This window comes from Xiphias gladius, chromosome 7 (assembly GCF_016859285.1).
Source record: "Xiphias gladius isolate SHS-SW01 ecotype Sanya breed wild chromosome 7, ASM1685928v1, whole genome shotgun sequence".
In the NCBI taxonomy this organism is placed as follows: Eukaryota; Metazoa; Chordata; class Actinopteri; order Istiophoriformes; family Xiphiidae; genus Xiphias; species Xiphias gladius.
The window spans coordinates 3120108-3144500 of record NC_053406.1 but is presented as its reverse complement, the minus strand read 5'-3'; the positions used below and the strand labels follow the sequence as shown (position 1 = coordinate 3144500).

The 24393-nt window shown below is 40.6% G+C and overlaps 1 protein-coding gene across 3 annotated transcripts in view; it reads left to right on the top strand.

The window, feature by feature from the left end:
* The window catches only part of sorl1 (sortilin-related receptor, L(DLR class) A repeats containing), a 101616-nt gene that overhangs the window by 51295 nt on the left and 25928 nt on the right, over positions 1 to 24393 (top strand). For all 3 annotated transcript variants that reach the window (XM_040130649.1, XM_040130651.1, XM_040130650.1), the window contains exons 9-20: positions 3121 to 3313; positions 4237 to 4354; positions 11784 to 11857; positions 13034 to 13122; positions 13803 to 13981; positions 14609 to 14795; positions 18710 to 18838; positions 19239 to 19324; positions 20490 to 20662; positions 20972 to 21103; positions 21710 to 21801; positions 24069 to 24315. In XM_040130649.1, the coding sequence (XP_039986583.1) occupies positions 3121 to 3313; positions 4237 to 4354; positions 11784 to 11857; positions 13034 to 13122; positions 13803 to 13981; positions 14609 to 14795; positions 18710 to 18838; positions 19239 to 19324; positions 20490 to 20662; positions 20972 to 21103; positions 21710 to 21801; positions 24069 to 24315 (1699 nt within the window). The remainder of the gene's footprint in view (positions 1 to 3120; positions 3314 to 4236; positions 4355 to 11783; positions 11858 to 13033; positions 13123 to 13802; positions 13982 to 14608; positions 14796 to 18709; positions 18839 to 19238; positions 19325 to 20489; positions 20663 to 20971; positions 21104 to 21709; positions 21802 to 24068; positions 24316 to 24393) is intronic.

The following is a 24393-nucleotide window of genomic DNA, read 5'->3' as shown; positions in this document are numbered from 1 at the left end:
CCACTGATCGCAGGGTTTCCGGTTCCCTGGTCGAAGTGTCCTTTGGGAAGAATCTGAACCTTGAGTTTCCTCACTTGTAATTGGCTTTGGATAAAAGCATCTGTCAAATGTGTAAATGTTAAAGAGCTGCAAATTGGCGAGCAGATTGCGCACACCCAAGTTCAGTGCACTCCTGGGGTCCCCAGTTTCATTCTTGGTGATTTTAATCACTGTAGACTTGAGCTAGCACTACCCACAATTCACCCATTATGTTAAATTTGGAACAAGAAACGGCTGAGTTTTGGATAAATGCATTAGCAACATGAAAAGTGCTTACAAAGCTAAGGCTCTTCCTCCCCCTTCCAACTCAGATCACTCGACTGTTCATCTCATGCTCACATACAGAACTCTGCTCAAGTCAAGCAAGCCCCAACACGGGACTGTAGTGCAGTGGACTTTTGACACTGTGGAAACAATGAGAGGTTGTTTCCTCAGAACTGACTAGAGCATTTTCATAACTTGGTGCTTGATGAGGCAAAAGATACGATAACAGATTACATTAACCTTTGTATGGACAATGCAGTCACTAAAAAAGACATTTTGCACTTCCCCTACAATAACCCACATATACAGGTTAAAGTCTGTATTAATAAAAAGAAGCTGGCTTTTAGGAACAAAATCTGCCCCTTTTAACTGGATTCTCACTGTCTTTTTTTATCCAAAATTTAATGGCTCCTTCCCTGGCCCATGCCCCACCCCTCCACCAAGTTCGATGCAAATTGGTCCAGTACTTTTTACGTAATCCTGCTGACAAATAAAAAGACAAACCAACAAACAGACATCGCTGATTACATAACCTCCTTCCAGGTGTACAATAAATTGGGCTGGCTCAGAGACTTCACGTTAACATTCTACAATGCTTTGCTGGAAGGCATCATTAGATCTGGTATGGCATCATGGTGTGATACCCTTACAGTCCAGTTAAAATGTAGAATTGACAACATGGTGAAAACGTCAATGAAAGTGATAGGGAAGATAGAGTCCCCGTCCCTTCACACTATCTATGAGAGAAATGATTTCAGACATGCACACAGAATTCTGAAGGACCCCTTCACAACCTCTATATTCTGAATATGAATTATTACCTTTATGGAGACATTACAGAGCCAGCCAATGTTAAAAGACCTGGTTTAAGCTCTCTTTCTCCCAACTTCTATAACCCTACTCAACAACCAACAGTCACAATTCCTAGCTATGTAGGCATTTGTTCCTCTACATTATGAGTCTGGCGGATTCCTGACAAAAATAAGTGTAATACAACATAACTTGGGTATTGTTATCTGACCTCGCCTCAATGTCGAATCGTGTTCTATGAATTATGGTTTTAGGATTTAAATTGTCATTTTTAATATGTGTGTGTATTTATCTGTATCTTTCAACTCACAGGGCATTACATAACTTTTTAATTTTTTAATTTTATCTGTGGTGTACTACTGTCCTGTTTTGTCAGTTGCGTATTGTATTTAAGTTGATTGCAGCTGTGTGTGGCAGTATTGTCAAAATCCAATTTCCCCTCAGGGGCAATAAAGTGTATCTTACCTTATCAGCTGAATAGATCAATTTAGTTTGGTTGTCATGGAGAGCTCAGTAGCACAGTTAATTCATAACTTTTTCAGATTTCTTGTCTGTGTTGGCGTACAATTCATTACTTTATATGAAGACATTTGTTCCATGACTCAAGTATCAACGCCAAGATGCTACTTTTTATTGCGTGTAGTGTGTCGTAAAAGGCAACCAGTGCATCATCTGAGATGCTACACTATGTTTCAACATAAAGACTACCCTGTCGGAATCTTGAGGCCCTGTCCTGCCTAGTTTGACGACTTCTACTATTTGTTTGATCATGTAGACCAGTAGCAGCATAGACCGACGTTCTATGCACAACTGTAAATTTAGAAAAGAGAAAGAGGGATGATATTTTCCTTTTGACTAGTACCTTCACTTCAGAAGTGTTAATCACATGTTCAGATGTAACATTGCCCTCTGCATTCTGCTTATCCACGCACTCACCCTCGTCCCACTCACAGGGAAGGAAAAGGAGTTGAGGTTCAGGTTCACATTCATTCTCCAAACCCATGTTACATATGTGAACAGGTCAGCAGATTTTTCCATGACAAGTGAGCAAACGCCATCTGCTGATGAAGCCCAGTGTGTGTGTTACAGTCTAAAGTTCCAGAAAAAGCTTAAATTGTTTTGTTAAACTACTATTTACAAGGTCAAGAAAGAACTTTGATGCTTAGTATGTGTGAATTTGGATAAATATTAGTGGTTACTTTGCTGGTGTTGCCGTCATGTGAGTAATTAATCTCTCTGATCAAGCGCATTGTACCAGTAAATGAAAATTAACCCAGTGTGTACCCACAGTACAAATGAAGCACAATCTGCAACCTTGCCAGTAATTGAGGTGTTCCCATAGCAACCTCAGAAACTGACCGGAAGATCTCTAGTTTCCATTACAAATACTTGATAAAACTAACGATACAGTATATACTTTGGACTCATAATGCTTCCTTATCAATTAAAAGAGAATTGTTTGATCTGATACCACAACACTGTCTTCTCCATAACTACATCAGTAAGATCCTGTGTTGCTTCGGCATAAACATTGTTTGCTCAGGTGTGTGCCTGCCAATGATGATTGTGTTTATTTGACACTGTGTCTTCTGTTAATGAAATTACCTGTGGATCTATGTTCCTCCTGTTTGTTAGTCTTCATTTAGTTGTTTCTGGTAAACATCAAGCACTGTTTGTTAGGTCGGTAAAAATGTGTCTGTGACGTGTACTTGCACACTGTTTCCTTACATCATGTCAATTCTGGGTAATGATGTTCAAGTTTCCTGTTTACTTCTCTTTGTTGTGTGTAAAGTTGCCTTGTGCAACTGTAAAAATTTCAGCTGCACAATTTCAGTTTAGCCCTCTCTATCTTCTTGTGTTTGTGATCCAAGTGAACTTTACAGCGGGAAAAAAATAAAAAAAAGACCACAGATAGTATAAATTGCTTCTCAATTTGACACTTTGGCACATTGACAAAAAATATCTTCCTCCCTGACTTTGCCATCATGTGTCCCCTCTGTGTTTCAGGTATTTCGCCAGTGAGCCTTTTGCAGACGTGCACCGCGTGGAGGGGCTGCGAGGCGTCTTCATTGCCACGCTCATCAATGGCTCGGTAAGCGAGGACAACATGCGATCCGTCATCACTTTTGACAAGGGAGGGACATGGGAGCTGCTTCAGCCCCCTGCTGCCGACAGCCTGGGAGGAACTGTGGACTGCCAGGTGTGCCGACAAACCCATGTTTTTGTTGATTCTAGATTCTGAATTTTCTGACATTAGAAATTTCTTTATCAGTGTCATCCACTTCTATTATTGTGTTTATGATTGAGTTCTGATCAACTTGTCTGATCCAGCAGCACAGTATCTGGCAACAGTTACGCATGTTTGCCACCACAGAGAGTACATCTCATACACTTCTGCTTTCAATCCATGTGTAGCAGCTGCAGATAATAACGTGGTTTGGTTTTTGCTGATGTCTGAGTTTTATCTATGTGGGAAGCAGAAAGTATGGTTCCATTCCTGCATTTGCACCTGCATTATGCTGAAGAGATTAGTTGATTAACTGATTACGCTAATTAAAGGGGATTAATGAGAAACAGTTCTGATAATTGATTAATTGTTCAAATCATTTATAGTTCATATTCCATTTCTGTATTAAAGAATAACAAACAATTGCTGATTCCAGCTACTAAAAACAGAATTTTCTGTTTGTCTCAATAATTTCAATATTTGTGGATTTGAGCTAGTATTTTCTGCTCATATCCAATATCCAGAACTAAATCACTAAAGTAAGTTCTTTGCAGCTTGTTGTGACATCACAGGGCATTAATATTTCAAAATGAAGGAGAGACAGAGGTAGACAGCTCTGACTTTAAATTTTGACCTTATTGATATATCAGCCCAATGTATTGGCAAACCAATATTTCTGACCTTACTTTCTCTGTCTAATAGTTGATCTACGTACCTAAGTGCGAGGCCCCTTTTGATCTCACACTTGTATGGGGGTGTGTAAGAACAGAGAATAGGAAGGTTGGGTGGGAGACAAACTTCTTATGATGTTGCTGAGGGGTAAAGCAGAAAAAAAAGGGCTGAATCAAATAACTAAACATCATCATCTGACTCTTCTCTCTTCCCCTCTCCTTCAGCTCAGTAAAGGTTGCTCTCTTCACCTGGCCCAGCGCTGGAGCCAGCTCTTCAACATCCAGCTGAGGAGGATGCCCATTTTATCCAAGGACTCTGCACCCGGGGTCATCATGGCCACAGGTAGGACAATGTGCACCAACATCACTGATAAGAGAGTATTTAAAGAGATGTAATTTTTCCATCCATCCATCCATCCATCCATTAGCTATACTACTTATCCTGTGAGGGTCGCAAGGGACTGGAACCAGTCCCACCTGACATTGGGCGAGAGGCGGGGAACACCTCGGACAGGTCACCAGTGTATCAAAGGGGTGACATATAAAGACAAACAGCCATCCACGCTCACACTCTCACCTGAGAAAAATTTAGAGTATACCGTTAACCTGCATGCCGTTCACCTGTGGAAGGAACCCGGAGCACCCAGCGGAAACCCACGCAGGCATAAGGAGAACATGCAAACTCTTCACAGAAAGGCCCAGCTGAACCAGGGTTCAAACCCAGATCCTTCTTGCTGTGAGGTGACACCGTGCCGCCCAAATGTAATGTTTGAACCACATAAATTAATTTTAGTGATTTAAATCACAAAGTGTGCCTTCTAAACATTTTAATACAAAGTTTCAGTAAATTTGGAATATCTCTGGAGTACCTCTAAGTCAAGACAGATGAAAACAGTTTGGGTGCCATCTGTTGGAGGATGGAAGCCTATGTTATTTGCGTTATTCACCAGCTTCCTCTTGTTCTGATGACACAGATAAATTCATCCTACACAGGAAACAAGCAATACAAACCGACAAGTCTTTCTCTGTGGTGCTTAAGCAGCCTTTCTCTCCTTCTTAGTAAATGTCCACCTCAGGAAATTTTTTTGCACTCTGTGAAGAAGGTACTGGAAACATCTTGTTTAGAGTGTTACTGTTTTGAAGTTTGGTGTACTTCTCAAATATGCAGAACATCAAAATTATATATAAATAATCAATAATAATAATAATATAAGAGAATGAAAAAACTGTTTCAACATGTTGCAGACCGATGAATTAATCAGAATGAAGTGGAATGAGTTTCTCTCCTCTGCTGCTGAAGCAGAGATGCTGCCTAGCAGTTGGAACCCTTTCTGCCTCTTCACAGCTAGTGGAAAGCATTGATTTGTTGATACTCTCCAGAATCTTGGGAGACTGCTTTCCCTGCACCCAGCTAGTCCCTATAATTAAATTCTTACTACATAATAGACATAAAGAGAGAGAGAGCAAGAGAGGGAGGGGAGGAGGGGGGAGTGGCAATTGCTGGTGCCATTCGCTTCATTATCACTCTCAAACAGATGGGCTAATTTCTACTGCAGCATCCAGCATGCACTTGACAGGTCAAATGCACTCATGAATACAGGCACGTACCTACACAAACTACACAATTATTTTTACATATACAATAACCGTATCTGCTCATTCCTAAACACGTCTGACTAATATGTCATTTGTTTCTTTTAGGACTAGGATATTTAAAAAAAAAAAAAAAAAAAAAACATTAAACAAAACATAAAATAAGAAGACAAACATATTTTTCTGAAATCAGCATCTCTACATGTATGACAGCCATTCCATTCCAGTGTCTGTTGAATTCCAACACAAACACACCTCATTCTACTTAATCAGGTACTGATTAGGTTGATCACCTTAACCAAATCTTATTTAACGAGTAGAAGTATAAAAACCACTGCTGTGGTCATCACTATCCTCATGCAATAGGACCAGCTGGATGGCAAAAACAGTGCTAGTAGTACCTCAAAAGTAACTGGAATCAAAAGATAACTGTTGACCGTGCAAAAAGAAAAGTTTTGAGTGAGTAAAAGAAGGGTTTAATTGTGGCTTTACTGGCAGAGGGATACAGTGAGCGTCAGGTTGCTTCCATCCTTAAAATTTCTAAGACGGCGGTTCATAAGAACAAGGTCAAGCAGCAGACATTGGGGGCAACAAAGCTACAGACCCGCAGAGGGCAAAAACAACTCTCCACTGACCGGGATGACTGTCAACTCATTCGAATGTCACTCAGCAACCATAGGACGACATCAAGTAACCTACAAAAAGAATGGCAAATGGCAGCTGGGGTGAGGTGCAAGGCGAGAGTGGTTCAAAAAACAGGCTCCTAGGGGCAGGGCTCAAGTTGTGTAAAGCTAGAAAAAAGCCCTTCATCAGTGAGAAGCAAAGAAGAGCCAGGCTGAGGTTTGCAAAAGACCATAAGGATTGGACCATAGAGGACTGGTGTAAGGTCATCTTCTCTGATGAGTCCAATTTTCAGCTTTGCCCAACACCTGGTCATCTAATGGTTAGACGGAGACCTGGAGAGGCCTACAAGCCACAGTGTATCTCACCCACTGTGAAATTTGATGGCGGATCGGTGATGATCCGGGGCTGCTTCAGCAAGGCTGGAATCAGGCAGATGCGTTTTTGTGAAGGACGCATGAGTCAAGCCACGTACAAGGTTACCCTGGAAGAAAGCTTGCTTCCTTCTGCTCTGACAATTTTCCCAAACTCTGAAGATTGCTTTTTCCAGCAGGACAATGCTCCATGCCACACAGCTAGATCAATCAAGGTGTGGATGAAGGACCATCAGATCAAGACCCTGTCATGGCCAGCCCAATCTCCAGACCTGAACCCCATTGAAAACCTCTGGAATGTAATCAAGAGGAAGATGGATGGTCGTAAGCCATCAAACAAAGCTGGGCTGTTTTGAATTTTTAGTGGTATAAAGTAACCAAACAGCAATGTGAAAGACTAGTAGAGAGCATGCCAAGACGCATGAAAGCTGTGATTGAAAATCAGGGTTATTCCACCAAATATTGATTTCTGAACTCTTCCTTAGTTAAAACATTAGTATTGTGTTGTTTAAAAATGAATATGAACTTGTTTTCTTTACAGTACTTGAGGTCTGAAAACACTCTTTTTTGTTATTTTGACCATTTGTCATTTTCTGCAAATAAATGCTCTAAAGGACAATATTTTTATTTGGAATTTGGGAGAAATACTGTCAGTAGTTTATAGAATAAAACAAAAATGCAAATTTTTATTCAAACACATACCTATAAATAGTAAAATCAGAGAAACTGATCATTTTGAAGTGGTCTCTTAATGTTTTCTAGAGCTGTATATATACAAGCATCAGACAACGTATACAGGGTGGTACATAAGTATTTGGACAGTGACACAATTTTCTTAATTTTGCCCTGTAAACCACTGCAATGGATCTGAAACGTAGCCATCAAGACGTGATTGAAGTTTAGACTTTTCAGCATTAATTCAAGGGGTTTAACATGAATATCACATTAACCATATTAATACATAGTCCCTCCATTTTAAGAGGCTCAAAAGTAATTGGACAAACCAACATAATTATAAATACAATGGTTATTTTTAATACTTCAATGAAAATCCTTTGCAGTCAATGACTGCCTGAAGTCTGGAACCCAAGGACATCGCCCAAAGCTGAGTTTCTTCCCTTAAGACGCTTTACCAGGCTTTTACTGCAGCCACCTACAGTTGCTGCTTGTTTGTGGGTCTTTCTGCCCTCAGTTTTGTTTTCAGTAAGTGAAAAGCATGCTCAGTTGGGTTAGGTCTGATGTCTGACTTGGCCATTGAAGAATAATCCAGCGTCCTATCCTATTGCAGCATTTGGCAGAATCTGAGCAGATAGTATAGCCTGATACACTTCAGAATTCATCCTGCTATTTCTATCAACAGTCACATCATCAATAAAAACCAGTGACCCAGTTCCTTTGGCAGCCATACATGCCCACGCCATAACAATGCCTCCACCATGTTTGACAGATAATGTGGTATGATTTGGATCATGAGCAGTTTCTTTTCTTCTCCATACTTTTCTCTTCCCATCATTCTGGTTCAATTTAATCTTGGTTTAATTTGTCCAAATAATCTTGTTCCAGAACTGGGCAGGCTTTTTTAGATGTTTAAACCCACTGTATGTACATTCATGAAGGTGTCTCTAGATTGTAGACGTTGTCAATGACACGCCTACCTCCATGAGAGTGTTGTTGACCTGGCTAGATGTTGTGAAGGGTTTTTCTTCACAAAGGAAAGAATTCTGTGATCATCCACTTTAGTTGTTTTCCGTGGTCTTCCAGGCGTTTTGGTGTTGGTGAGCTCGCCGGTGCATTACTTCTTTTAAAGAATGTACCAAATTGTTGATTTGGCCAGTCGTAAAGTTTCAGCCATCTGTCTGATAGGTTTGTATTGTTTTTTTCAGCCTAATGATGGCCTCCAGTGCAAGACCACTCCTGTGTCAGCAAAACCTTCCTGCTGGTCTTTTGTAGTCATATGGGGGTTTCACTTTTCCTTTCATCCTGGCAGAAATGAAGTTTTATCTGAAAGTTTTGTGGTCTTTTATAACAGCATCTAGAAGACCACTTTGTTTTTATACCTCCGTGCCAACTACAGCTGTGGCTGTAGGCATTATGTTTTCGAGTTATCCGGTCCCCATTCCAATTCTTGTGAATGCAATATCACAGCATAGGAACGCCTTGAGGGAATTTCTTCAAATTTGGCATAAAAATTCAGTGTGACTCAAGAGTGAGAGAGAACTGATTAGATTTTGTTAGTCAAAGGTCAAGTTCACTGGGACCTCACAAAAGAGGTTTTTGGCCATAACTCAAGAATTCATATGCTAATTATGACAGAGTTTAAAACAAATGTCTAAGAGCATAAAATGATGGAGTGATGACACTTTATATCCAAAAAGTAAAAGTTCATCTTCATTGAGACATCATAAACAAAAACACTTTTCTGGCCATAATTCAGTGCCATTACTCAGGAACAGAAGGTGAGATTGTGACCATATTTCACATTTGGTTGGATTTTTGACACTAATGTTGGTTGCCCTACCTGTAATGGTGGTGATTATATAGCTCTTCTGTGCTGCCAGGCTGAAGATGTGTGTGATGCATCCGCGTTTTACAATTTGTAGTTTCTTTGCAGCAACATCCGTATTTGAAGTATCGTCTACTGTCATGGCTACAACTTTGTGTTCTATCAGAATCAGCTTGATTGGCCAAGCATGTGAACACATACAAGGAATTCATACAAGGGCTCTGTTTTTTGTTTTTACACTGTAAAGTGTGCAAAAAATGAAGGGGTCTAAATACTTTCCAAAGCCACTGTACATAACCTTACCTCCTGTGTAACTGTGCATCCATGTTATTAATGTTGACATAAAAGGCAAAAAAAAAAAAAGCATATTCAGTATTTAGTCTTGTTCTCACATATTAATTTAACTCTCTCTTTCTGACTTTGGTTCTTCCCCTGTTTTACCTGGCTAAATGAACATCACTTCTAAACTGTCCATCTTTAACATCTCTTCTCCACACTCACCATGCAGTTCTTTCTTTTCTTCCTTTTTGTTATCTGCACATTTAACACCTCCAATGAAAAGTAACAGGACTACGAGTGTACAGCCATTTGAGTGGCTCTGTAAGGCTGTACTGAGCCAAATGCTAATATCAGAATGCTAACATGCTCACAGTCTTTGGTGATCCCCTGACTTTTCCTCTAACTCACCAGCACATCAACATTTTAATTTATCCAACAAAACATCTCAACATCGACTGGTTGGATTAGTAGAAGACTAGGTACGTACCTGTTTTGCCACGGGGATGATCTGTAATAACTTAAAATCTCACGAGTGGCTTTCACCATCCAGTACAACTAGACACATCTCTCAACACTTTGATGCTCACAACATGAAAAACCCTTTTGATAACCAAAACTAAAGGTTGTGTAGTTGGGGGGCAGCAGGAATCAAGAGTAATATCCACAGGTTAAAAAGCACTGGGTCTACTGTGAGTATGGTACATGAATGAATCTGGTGAATCCTGAAGCTCCCAAGCAGTCTTTTCGGCATTCTTCGTTCAGTATGTACCACAAATGTCAAGGGCAACGGATATGTACAACAGCTGGTATCAGCCAAGGTGTTGGAAGTAGAACTTTACATCCCGGTCCCACAGTCTTTTTAAGTTGCGGATCACTGTATCCCCATTTCAGTCATTCCCGTCCACTCAAAGACATTAGGTAAAATAAAGAAGGCAAATATAAAGCGTGAAGAATATTTAAATTTTGATCCAATCAAAGAGGACATTGTGCAATGAGGGGGACCAACAGCAGCAAGGTGCACCCAATAAGGTGCTCAACTTGCAGGGAGAGGGGAGGGACCGACAGACCCAAGGCTACATGACTCAGTCTGCAGCCGGAGACTTCTTGCAACATGAGCATAAGAAGGTGGAGGGCGTTTTAAAACCTACACACTATCTGCTTCACATTGGTACATTTGTGCGGACAGTCGCATTGTGCGGGGAAATGAATCAGGTGTGCAATTCACAACACTGAGACATGTTAGTGCTGTGTTTGATAGAAGAAGCATTGTTGCGCATGAAGGATATTTAGTACAGCAGATTTAGGCACATTTACAGAACAGCCTCCCTCCTGCCAAAAGCAAAGTTTTCCATCACAAACAAGACACCTGGTTGTTTCACTGATTTCTCCACATGCTAGTTATTCATTCTGAAATTACAGCTGGTAGAGTGTAAGTCTAATTTTAACTACAAATAAAACAAGATTTTTACCGAAATCTGAGTGATATTAAATCAACAATAGATTTATAGTGATGTGGCCAAATGAGAATAAAACTTTTGAAATTACATAAAAAGCAAGACTTGATGCTTCAGTCTTCTAACTGCTGGCGGTGATGTCATATAGCTTGCGGACGTAATTTACTGCTGCATGCTCAAGTGCAGGCATGGAGTGAACCTAAAACCATCTTTGCACGTCTCTCATGTTCAGCTGAGTATCTGGAGCCCAGTGTTGCACTGCGTTGTCTATCAAATTCATAATCTTGCGGCCAGCCACTGGCAACACCCCTCAGATGCAGGCGGCAAGCCGGCGAGAGGAGCGCCTTCCCCTGCTTACCTGTTCACCACCTGTTGCGGTCTCTGCAGCAGCTGGAGGTGTGTAAGCTCAGCAGAGAGTCATGCATAGAGCTTCATATACTCAAAAAATAAAGTAATGGTTTTGTTCCTCAATATGGGTAGCCCAACCTTGAGGCAGGACGTACCAGTGCAAACCCGATTTATAGCGAACTCGCAAAACTACCAGTAGAAAAGACTACTTTGTTAATATTTGGCTAGCACCAATTACGCCTCACAGACTCACTAGCATGGCTGTAGAATCTTAGTAATTTTCTAGTTCAAAGCAAGTGGGAAAAAAAACAGGAAGATCATTGTCCATTGTCTGCTTTCAGCATGTTTCTTTGTGAATTGCCTGAGCAGATCATTCCTGGTGATCTGCCTTATAAAACAACATTCTGTAAGAGGAAAGTATTTGCAAATGCATGCAAAGGCCGCATGCATGAAAAGATACAGAATGCTATGGTTTGAGTTCTTGAGTTACAAATTTTCCATTAGTGAAAGCAACAACAGTGGCCTCATCAAGTCTATAATAATCAGGGGAAACCCCTATAATGTCTATGTGTAAAATGCCTGTTTGTCCTCTGATTGCAGGATCTGTGGGCAGGAACTTAGCCAGCAAACCTAATGTGTATGTATCTAGCAGTGCTGGAGCCCGCTGGAGAGAGGTCAGTATAAAATCTGACATGGATGACGAGAAAAACACAGTCTACTTGTCTGTTAAAGGGTTTTGAAATGTTGCAATGATCATTTCAATGCTCATAAATGTAAGCAAGCATGATAGATTTATCTGCATATTTGCCATAATTTCTCTGTAGTTCTTGAATCAGTTCAGTATAGTTTGCCTATGATTCTTGAATATACTTTATAATTAATTGATTAATTTATGATAATTGTTATTTGAAACATAAGTATTGTTATGTAGAAACTATCATTACAAAACCCCCTTTTCATGAACTGTAACCTGCATTTCAATGTTTTTTTGTTTTTGTTTTTTACAAAATTCTTATTTAACCTTTAAAACATTGGTCTTTATGGTCTTTAAAGCTGCATTAATCGAATAATTTAGCCACCATGGGGCAGCAGAACAAGCTGTAAACCCAAAATCTGGCATATTATCACCTTATAAAGTTGTTATAGTGCACATCGTACCTATCAATTGCCCAATTACACATCCTGTAGAGAGAGAGAGCAACATTATCATGCATTTGGTAGAACAAATATACTGATTAATGCAGCTTTAAATTGTTTTTAACCTTAAAGATTCATAGAATCAAACCTTTAGTTTACCTGAATATACTGAATTTGGGAGTTCCATGCAGCCTCACCCAAAAATTCTCATTTACAAATGACCAGCATTGTAGTTTCTTGGAAGATGATCTGTTCAATTTTAAGATGTAATTGTCCAAAAGTTCATATTTTGCAAGACTTTAAAGACTAAATTAAATGAACACTTTAATATCCTGGTAAAAAGTGAGGCTGGGAAGTGGGAACATAAAATCTAACCAATTGATCAATTTAATTTATTTCAATGTAATCCTGTCCTTTTGACCCTCCTATCTAACCAAACACTTTTGTTTCTTAACTGATATTCCATTAGTTTACAGTTTACAATGAACCACCACTGTGTTCTGTCCCACCCTGACATCCTGTTTCAACAGCAATTGGATCACATTAAGGAAATTAGAGGTCATTAAAATGTCTTAAGATTTTGCTCTTCCAGATAAATTAATCGTTATATTTGCCCAAAAGACAGAATATTTCAGGTCACAGATTAATAGTTTTATGGTTTATTATGCACAGTATGTTCTGATAGTCAACTGTCCATGCTTCCTGCTATCCAGGCACTGGCAGGCCCTCATTTCTACACATGGGGTGACCATGGTGGTATCCTGATGGCTATCGCACAAGGAGGCGCCACCACACATCTTAAGTAAGCCCAAATGGCCTGTTTAATTACTCTCAAAATGGAGGAAATGAATCAGATTGGAGCTCAGAAGCAAAATCTGTCATTCAGTTGGTTATAGCTAAACAAAACAGTTTGAAACATAAAAGCCGCAGAGGCTCGCTGTTACTGGAAGGTTTCCATTTGAAATCCCCAAACAACTTTAGGAAGTCTGGGGAGTGAAGCACATAAATAACACCTACCCCAGTGGATGTGCTCATTAATCAGCAGGAGCAGATTGTTAGAATGTGAAGCAGCTTGTTGTAGGGAAAAAGCAAATAAACCTTTCCTTCAGTAAACAGAGGTGTAATGAAACATGTCTCTGCCAACAGCAACACTGCAGACTACTTATATTCATGTGCAGGTCCAAGTCATATATGGTATGTTAATGTGAAAACAGCTGACCTTGTTTACATGGAGAGAGAATTCAGTTTTCTTTTTCAATGCCTACAATTATCATTTTTCAGTAACTGAGTTAAAATTCCTGTTTTACCCACACATTAAACTGGTGTTTTTTTTTCTTTTCTTTCTTATTGTTGTTCAATCAAAGAACAGATATAAAATTTAGGCTGTCAACACCACATGAAAGCAGCTGAAAAATTGTCTAAATATGCTCAAATCATTGTTTATCCGGAGGATGAGTTAAATATTGGCCATATCCCTGTCAGGTTCAGCACCAATGAAGGTGAGACATGGACCGACTTTAAGTTCTCAGACAAAGAGGTGTATGTTTACCAGCTACTGACAGAGCCGGGGGAGAAGAGCACCATCTTCACCATCTTCGGCTCCTACGCCAACCAGAGACACAGCTGGCTCATCCTTCAGGTCAACACCTCCGACGTTCTGGGTAGGTTTGAGAGTGAGGAGGAGGTTCAAATGGAGAGAGTAGAGTGGAGAGCTCTTATGTTAGAGATTCTCAGCTCTTAGCAACAGCTATTTGTGGGTTAATACTTCATCTGTAGTACTCAACAGAAGATTTAATTTATGTGTAGTTTCTGATCATTCACACATCAATCATTTATTCATTGCTACATTTAATATAGTGTTATTATTAACTTGTAGGTTAATTCACATCAATAGCAAGAAAAGTAATAACACTGTGTGGCTAGTTTACAATGAATGGTAACACATTTACATATACAGTATGAGATTTAGGCTGTTAGCTAAATAAAGTTATATTAGCTACTTTTACTACATAGGCTGTTGACCATGCAGCGACTGTAACTAACAAAACATAAAAGCAGCTGTTTGTTTGGGTTGACTTAGATGACTGTTTACAGAGGTTTTTTCAAGAGCTGTGAACCTTTTAATTAAGGCTGCCGGATGGAGTATTTCATCACTTGCAAGTCCAGTACTGGGCTAGAGGAAAAATAAATGAAAAATTGATCAGCAAATGGAGCACCAAGAATCTTAGCAAGTAGCCTGTTTCATGTCAACATCAAATATTTTAAAAGTTTTGCTTTTTTTTTTCCAGGTGTGCCATGTTCAGAGGCTGACTACAAACGCTGGTCTCCATCAGATGATCATGGTAATGAGTGTCTGTTGGGCAGAGAGATAACATTTAAGAGGCGAGCTCCTCACGCTACGTGTTTTAATGGAGAGGACTTCGACCGGCCCGTCACCATCTCTAACTGCTCCTGCACACGCCAGGACTATGAATGGTTAGGGCCTCACACATGCACAAAACATTCATATTTGTCACTCAGTCCCAATTTTATCAATGTTTTTTCTGTTGTCGCTATCCCACTGGAGTCTATATCTATCAGCAAAGGAAGCTCAGATTGGACTGTATGGATTGTATAAAGAAAAAAGAGGTTATGACTATAACATCTGTTACCTGAAGAAGAGAAGTGAGGTATAACACATTGTTTGGGAAAATACATGTTTTGGCTGAAAACACCTGTTCAGGCCTTAAGGCAGACAAACTGTGGGGATGTACAGTATGTGTGGCCCTTCCTGCATATATAAGCCCCCATCAACACCACGATCGCTCCATGCTGTCCCATAGTTCGATGGCTGCTCGTGGCTGAGCTCAGCTGTGAATTGGGGAAAGATGGCGTTACTCTCCTTCAGGGAACGGAAGTTATTTATTATAATGAATAGTCATAACCTATCATTCATTTTCAGTCAATGCACTTGGTACAACACATATAGTATGGGACATATTCACGCCCTGCAGAGCAGCCAAGCCCAGAGGTGAAAACCTCCAATAGTCTAGTGTATCATGGACCTAGCAGGGAGGACAGAATGAGTCACCATGGGGGCTGTTACATCCAGACTAAAAAAGCAGACAAATATGTATGGTGAAGACCAACTGACTGCTTCACAAATATCGCCCACAGACACCCCTCTAAACAAGGCCATGTTGCCATAGCCCTGGTCAAAGGCACCCTCACACCATGAGGGAATGGGACGCCTTTTCACAGTCAAGTGCAATGCATGTACAGGGCACAGGGTGTGTAACCTCCCTTGCTACTGAGATGCAAAGGGAGGTGGACAGACACTCTTGAGCTCAAAGACCATTGAGCTTTATGCTATGGAGATAAGCCACAATTGGCCATCAGACCATAAGCAGCAAATTGGGTACAGGTAGAATGCACAGACAATGCATGGAGAGAAGGACTACAGTCTTGTATGAAAGAAACTTCATATACACAGACTTAATAGGCTTAAATGGAGGAGCACAAAAGGCCTCAAGCACTAACAGCAAATCCCACGAGGGGATTCTGGATTTAACCATAGGCGTTAGCCAGAGGACTCCCTTAAAGAAACGTATTATCAGCAGATGAGCACCTGGTGATACAACATGACAAGTTGATACAGCCACCAATTATACTTTGATTGTGGAAAAGGAGAAACTCCTTTCCAGCAGCTCCTGCAGGAAAGAAAAAGCCTCAGCCATGGAGTATTGAAATGGAGGAACATTTAGTTCCTGACACCACTCCTCAAAAACTTGCCACTTATAAGCATACAAACCTGTAGCGGACAACGCCCAACAGCTTTGAATCGTTGCCACTACATTCAGGGTCATTGTGTCATTGTACAGTGCCTGCCTCCAGCAGACTCTGTACAATGACTTCGTCAATGAGTGGCCACCAGGAACAGGGACAAAACCCTGCTGACACATCCTCTCCAAGACGGGCAAAATCATTTCCATTGGAGGAAACGCATAAATGTGTGTTGGGCCCTCGTCATTCATCACCACAGGCGCGTCACGATTTGCTATGGTGAAGAATAGGGGGCAGTTGGCATTCTCTCTGGAAGCAAAGAAATCCACTGCTGCACTACCGAAGCGCTCCCATATTTGAGCCACAACCAATGGGTGTAACTTCTACTATTTCACAAAAGCTCCCCCACAGGTGGCGATGTGTGACAGAAAATTAAAATGCACCATAGCAACCGAGAATGAGATGAAGATGAAGTCCCTCCCTGCCTGTTTATGTATGACACCACTGTTATACTGTTTTATAACACAGTTAGCAGCTCCCACTGATTGATATGAAGCTTTTGCTGCTCTGGTGCCTAGACACCCCTCACTACCACACCGCTGCACAGAGCCCCCCACCCGCTGAGGGAGGCATCTGTTGATAACACCTTGCGAAACGAAATTCTGTCTATTGGAGAACCCTGACGTAGCAAGCCGGGTTTTCTCCGGTGCAGGACAACTGACATGCAAGACTGAGTGAAGGTGGTGTGACACAAACAGGCAGTGAGAATGTCGCGAAGTCCATCAGGAGGCCCAGTGGAGGACCCTTACTCCAAGCAGATTGGCATGGGGGTTGGTTGGGGGGTAGCTGTTTCACTGGATGGGAACCTGCCGACCTTGTAGGGGGCAGTGGCATGGACATTTTTTGGTTGTCCATTGCCTGTTGGGACTTTGCCTCTCATCTTGGAATGATGTTACGCAAGCACCTCATCCTACTTCTTCCTCAGCTTAAACTTTGCCTGAATGGCAATAAATGACTGTTCACACAGACCCTCAGCAGACACTCATTATTCCAAGTAAATAGCCCAGTTCCTTTTTTAGAATGTTGAAGAGTGGGAGCCACAGGTGCCTCTGTGCCACCACCATGTTTGCCATCCCTCTGCTGAGGGAGAGCGCTGCACATCAGGACATGCGGAGGATGTAATCCTCACCTGATAGGTTTGAAGCATGGTAATAGAGCTCAGTGCCCAGGCAGTGCCTGCCTGAGCCTGATACCCTGTAGTTATGCGAGTGTGCCAGATAAGCTGCCAAGTAATTCTCCGTACGTGGTGAAAGATCAACTGATGTTGTTGTGGTGGTGCTCTGGGCAGATGGTAAAGCCTCCTGCTCATCCTCCAACAAACCATGCATTTCCAGACCGATGTTGAGCACGTCGTCATTGTCAGCAGCTAGCTCAAGCTGCTGCCAGCTACTGATGCTGCTGTAGCTGGCAAGCACTGTAAAAAGGGTTCCGGCTCTGCCAACCCCTGCACATAATCCATATGGTCTGGCCAGCTAAGACCCTGGGACTTTGGTCCGATATTTCTTGTAGTTGGACACAGGTGAAGCTTGGGCACACAGCTCAGATAGGAGGTGATTCTACCATGCGACAATAGTCTTTCCCAGCACTCACTCCACAAATGTGACCTGCCGTTCTAGGGTTTAACATACACCTGTGTTTTGCAACAAATCTGCCAGAAGGCAGTGTTAGGTGTCTTAAAAAGCTGTTTTCATTTTCCCAAAATAAAATAAAAATATTTTATGAGTAATTTGATATCAGAATGATGTAATGTAATACCTCATAACAAAAATGTTGAAATCTAAATGCAGAACTATATAAACTATGTATAGTATATATGTAGTGCCATGCAATCTTTTGCTGTGACTCTCCAGATCTTAGAGCTCAGGTTTGTACTGTTTACTTTGATCATCCTTGAAATGTCTCTTGAACTTTCATCATCCTTGAAATTTCTCATGAACTGGATTGGTCCAGCTGAAAGTCCACCCGAAAGTTTCATTTTATGACATTATTTTTTTAACTCAAACAAAGAACCTATTGTGACTCAGAAACCAATGTGCAGGACAAACTTTGCATTTGGTGAACTGTTTAGACCTACATATAGCCATTCCGTATTCATCTAAAAATTTGGTTACAAGGTACATATTGGTACATATTTTGTTTATATATTTATATTAAGCTCCACAAATCTTTCCAAGCAATCATTACTACATTTATTATTAATAAGTGTACAGCTCTTTAGGACAAGACGAGGCAAAGTCTGTTACACCACATTACAATGACTGAGCTAAAATGACTATAAGAGTTAAAAATTAAAATCTATATTCATTGGCTTTAGTGTGGGTGGGACTTCTGTCATATTAGAGGTAGATGGAACTGACTGGCTGATATCTGACTGATTAAATTTAAATTTTGGCAAACCAATACATTGCTCTAAGCCTACTCTGAACATTTTAATGGCTCCTGGAGCTCCCATCCCAACTCATAATGACACTGTTTTAAAATGCACATCAGGTGCTTCCAATAATCAGAGGGCAGAAGTTAACTGGCATTTTAATTTATTATTGTCCTCTTCCTCTTCCTCCTTCTAGTGACTATGGCTTCAAGCTGAGTGAAGACCTGTCTCTGCAGGTGTGTGTGCCTGACCCTGAGTTCTTAGGTGACCTCTATGCTCCTCCAGTTCCATGTCCAGTTGGTACCACCTACCGCCGCAGCAAAGGGTAAGCTGTGATTATCTGACTTTAAAGTGCAAAAATGGGCAGCCTTGATTCTTTTGTGTGGTTTATTTTCATGTTGTCAGCTGAATTATACCATCAGCCACTGCAAGATATCAGGTGATACTTAAAGGGTCAGCTTGAGCCTAAAGCCTTAAATCTCATTTTCAAACTGAGCCCAAATGCACGAGTGCAAATATGAACCCCTTACCTGCTGGTTATAACATAATATTTAGGAGCAACAGTCATCGTTTTTATTATGTTAATGAGTTTTAATTACTTGAAAATTCCTCAGAATGCAAACAAGCCCTTGTTCTCGTTACCTTATGTTGCTGTCATTAGATATGTTTGGTGAGAGCACCACCTAGTGTCCAACTGAAGAAAACCCTTTTTCTTCCTGTCACAGCTACAGGAAGGTACCAGGGGACAGCTGTAGTGGTGGAGATGTGGAGTCTAGGCTGGATGGAGAGATGCTACCTTGTCCTGTCGGAGGTAAACCTGCGCTTTATTACATTTAATAAATCTTTGAAGAAAGCAGTTCATATGGAATTACACCCTTAAAATTAGCCTGTGAAGTTTTCTTAAATGTGTTGTGTGTATCGTTGAGGCACCGATTTAAAATAAATAAATAATTAAAATTTAAAAAAAAAAAAAAAATTGAACCCTGCATTCGAACACTCCCATGTCTGCTAGCTCGTAGTCTTTCTCGCCCTTGTCTTTGTTGGCACATTGCTATGCTTTTTTTTTGCTTATTCCTGCCACAATCAGTGGAAAAGTGTGACACTGGCGAACGCACACAGGTGCATTAGCATTAACAATAATGTTATGTCTCAAAAATTGTCATGGTTCTAAAGGTGCTGTTATATTGCAATATACAGAATTAGCTTTGGCTACCTACTGCTGCTATCTTTATGTCTGCTTGTAGAATAAATGTATAGGGGTTGGATTGGGTTTAGCATAATCACAGGATTTGGTGGATCTGTCTTGTATTTGCCAAATAGCTGATGTACAATGATTGCAGATGAATGCATCTCAGTAGGACATTTGTTCTGGGACTCATTGTGTTTGTCAGTTGAAGAAGGAAAAAGCCCCAAAAAGGGCTAATACATTACCTCTACTTATCCAGTATTTACAGTAACAAAGAGATACCTAATATAGGTTATGGCTTAAGGTGAAATACAAAAGTTATATTTTCTTCAAACATGTATTATGAGAGAAAATGTCATTTTAATTGAAACTGTCTAGTAGGGTGTAAGGGAAGATTAAGATTAGATAAATGTCTGGTTGAATAAGAGTGTATCTGTGAATTAATCTGATAATAAAACATGAAATGATCTTGAGAACCTCTTTGAAGTGCATCTTGTGTATACCAGTACTTCTTTGGAAAACCATATGTTGAGGATGAGGATGAGGATTTCGATGTGTCATACTAACTGCAGCTATTCTAATAACAATTTCTATAACCAAAAAGTATCTCACAAGGAATTTTTTAAGAGAATTACTCACAATACTTAAATTTAACTCAAGTTTGCAGTTGTACTGTACAGACTCATAACTATATTATGTCAGTACTTTTCACACAGACAGTATCACATGATTGGTTTGTCATTCAAATGTGTATCGCTTCTCATCAGTCATGTCTCTTGTGTTCTTGTAGAAAGTAACGAGTTCATCCTATATGCTGTGAGAAACTCCATCCATCGGTACGACCTGGCCACGGGCACGGACCAGGCCCTGCCTCTGGCCGGCCTCAGGGAGGCTGTGGCTCTGGACTTTGACTATGACAAGAACTGCCTGTACTGGGCTGACATCTCACTGGACACCATACAGGTAAATGACTAGCTCCTCTTGGAGGCAGCCAGACCAACAGTAGATTTTCTTTGACTCAGACCATAATGCTGATAGAGTTGGTTTATAGTGTACAAACACAAAGTGAAGCAGGGCTTGTTCATATGAGTGCAGAGACTCAAGAGGAGCTTGTTTATTAGACACAGTTTTGCTAAAATGTCATCCTGCCAAGCTGGGATTTTCTCACTTACTTATGCTTGCTGATGCACCACAATCACCCCTTTTTTTCCCCGTATTTTCCCCAAGGCTTCACAGGTTGTGTCTTATTGATTTTCTCCTTATCTCCTGCAGCGTCTGTGTCTGAATGGCAGTACAGGTCAGGAGGTCGTAGTGAGGAAAGACCTCCAGAACGTGGAGGCCCTGACATTTGATCCCATCAGTAGACTGCTCTACTGGGTTGACGCTGGAGCACAGAAGATTGAGGTATAGAAGAGTTGTGTATGTTTGGTCATATATGTGGTTAGCATTTTTAAAAGACAGGAGTTGTATAGGATTCAGGATACCACCAATCTAGATATACAGTATTTACTGCTTTAGTCACATCTGAGCCCTGTTCTTTAAAAATGGCCTAACTAAACCAGACTTACATGCTGTTATCAGGCTAAAATGATCCTGTTCATTCCCATCCAGGTGATTTTGTTTAGTTAGAGGATTAATATGTTAATCATAGTGTTTATTTTATGTAGTTATTTTGTTTTACATTACACCCCACACTGTTTCAAGTGTTTCGACACTTAAGTTATTAAGCAATTAATTAACAATTAGTCTTGTTTACAGCTTATATTCAACAACTTGCATAACCAGTTGTTGTGTTGTTAATGTGCAGCTGTTGGTTTTAATTCAGCTTTGAAGAACTGAAAAATCCAAATTTATGTCAAATCATTAACAATAAATCAAGCTAACCTTGAACTGCTCAATCCTATGTACTGTATACAAAAGCAAGTTCTGCTGTGTGAATGGGAGTCGTGCCTAGAATACAGTATGTTCTAAAGAACACTGACTGAAGTTTCACTGTTGTTGTGTTTGAAGGTTTCTAATGCTGATGGAGACTTGCGCCACACTCTGCTCAACTCTTCTATCCTGGAACATCCCCGCGCTCTGGTTCTGCTTCCTGGAGAGAGGTGAAAACACACACACACGTTTGTAATTCTATACCTACAGTATAAGGACCTTCATTGTCATAATACGTTCCCTAACCCCCCACAACCTGTAGGTCAGATATATCACTGTACTACCAAAAGCCAAAACAAAGGACTGAAACCTGCTATCACTCTAAAATTGATTGTCTGGTCTTTTTTTTATTTAAATCTGAAATTCAAACAAGAAGTTAAACTTAAATCATGCTTGAGTATCAGTCACATTTATGTGGTCACAAATTAATGGTTTGTGCCTTTAAAGTGGCAAAATCTGGGAGATTTCAGTCCTGGCTGATGTGGCAGAACCTGAAATTACTGGTGGTAACAGCAAATGTGGTTTAGCACTACAGGTCATAGAATTCCATGGGCAACAAAACAAGCTATTTTCTTTTTAGTAAAGAAGTCAATAATTGGTCTATTGCCATCATTCTGTGAGCAACCGTGATCCAATTTTATGCTGCACATGGCATGAGTCTGCGAACAGCAGGGCACAGTGAAAGAAGGTGGTTACCTGGCTGAGAAACTGGAGAACAGAAAACAGAATTTTGGATTTTTTTGCAAATTTACTTAAGAGGAAAAACTGAAATATCACATTGACATAAGAAATTAGACCCTTTGCTATGACTCTTGAAATTAAGCTGATTTGTAAAGGCACAACCTGTCTTTATAAGGTCTCACAGCTGACGATGCATATCAGAGCAAAAGGTCAAGCCATGAGGTCAAAGACAGGATTTTGTCAAGGTTTCCCAAGAGCACAGTGGCCTCCATAATTTTTCAGTGGAAGAGGTTTAGAAAACCCAGGACTCTTCTAGAGCTAGCCACCCAGCCAAAATGAGCAATTGGAGGAGAAGGGCCTTGGTAGGAGAGGTGACCAAGAACCAAATGGTCACTCTGGCTGAGCTTCGGAGATCTTGTGTGGAGATGGGAGAAACTTCTAGAAGGACACCCATCACCACAACACTCCATCAATCTGGGCTTTTTGACGGAGTGGCCAGAAGGAAGCCTTTCCTCATTAAAAGACATATGAAAGCCGCTTGAAGGTTGTAAAAAAGCACCTAAAGGATTCTCAGACTGTGAGAAACAAGATTCTCTGTACTGATGAAACCAAGATTGAACTGTAACTGGCCTCAATTCTAAGCATCATTTCTAGAGCAAACCAGGTACTGCTAATCACCTGCCCAATACCATCCCAACAGTGAAGCATGGTGGTTGCAGCATAATGCTGTTGGAGATATCCTTAATGAAAACCTGTTCCAGAGTGCTCAGGACCTCAGATGGGGCTAGAGGTTCACCTTCCAACAGGACAATGACCCTGAGGACACAGCCAAGACAGTGCAGGATTGGCTTAGAGACAACTCTGTGCATGTCCATGAGTGGCCCAGCCAGAATCCTGATTGACCCAATTGAACATCTCTGGAGAGACCTGAAAATGGCTGTCCACTGATGGGTCCCCATCCAACTTGACAGAGCTTGAGAGGATCTGCAGAGAGGAGTGGCAGAAAATCCCCAAGTCCAGATGTGCAAAGCTAGTCATGACCCAATAACACTCAAGGCTGTAATCGCTGCCAAAGGTGCTTCAACTAAGTACTGAGTAACAAGTCTGGATACTTATGTTGATGTGATATTTCAGTTTTTCCTTTTTAATAAATTTTAAAACATTTCTAAAATTCTGCTTTTGCTTCATCTCTATGGGTTATTGAGTGAAGATTGATGGGGGAAAATTAATTTAAACAATTTAAGCATAAGACTGCAAAATAACTATGAAATACATAAATGTGAAAAAAGTGATGGTAAATGGACTGCATTTATATAGCACTTTTCTAGTCTATTGACCACTCAAAGCACTTTACAATGTATGTCTCATTCATCCATCACACTCACATTCACACACCGAAGGCACAGCATCAGGAGCAGTTGGCGGTTAAGTGTCTTGCTCAAAGACACTACGACACGTACTTCTTACAGTGCCAAATATAGTGCATTCATACTCTTAAATCAAATATTTGACGAATCTCAATGATAATAAATCAGATATATCACAAAATCCCTATCACCAGTTGTTTGTGTTTTAGATCTGTATCACAAATTGCAACCTTCGCAAATTTAGACTTTTTTTCCTACAATAGACAAACAGGTTGAAGTGTTCATTTCAATGCTTAGCTCATAATGACAATTAAACAATACAACTATTTTAGCTTAATTCTGAATTTAGTGAAAATTCCAGTTAAATTCATACTGTAAACTTTCCACAGTCTGATGTTCTGGACTGACTGGGGAGACCGAGCAGCCGGTGTTTACCGGAGCTACATGGATGGAACCAATGTGTCCCGCATTGTGTCAGATGGTGTCCGCTGGCCCAACGGGATCACAGCTGATGACCGCTGGCTGTATTGGACAGAGGCCTACAGTGACCGCATTGAGAGGGCCGACTTCACTGGGCGCGAGCGGAGCGTTCTCATGGAGGGACTGCCCCACCCGTACGCCATTGCTGTCTTCAAGGTGATCCAATATATACCATATACGTACATTTTCTTTCGTTTTTCTTGCAGTTTTGTATAAGAAAAAAAAGTCAAACAA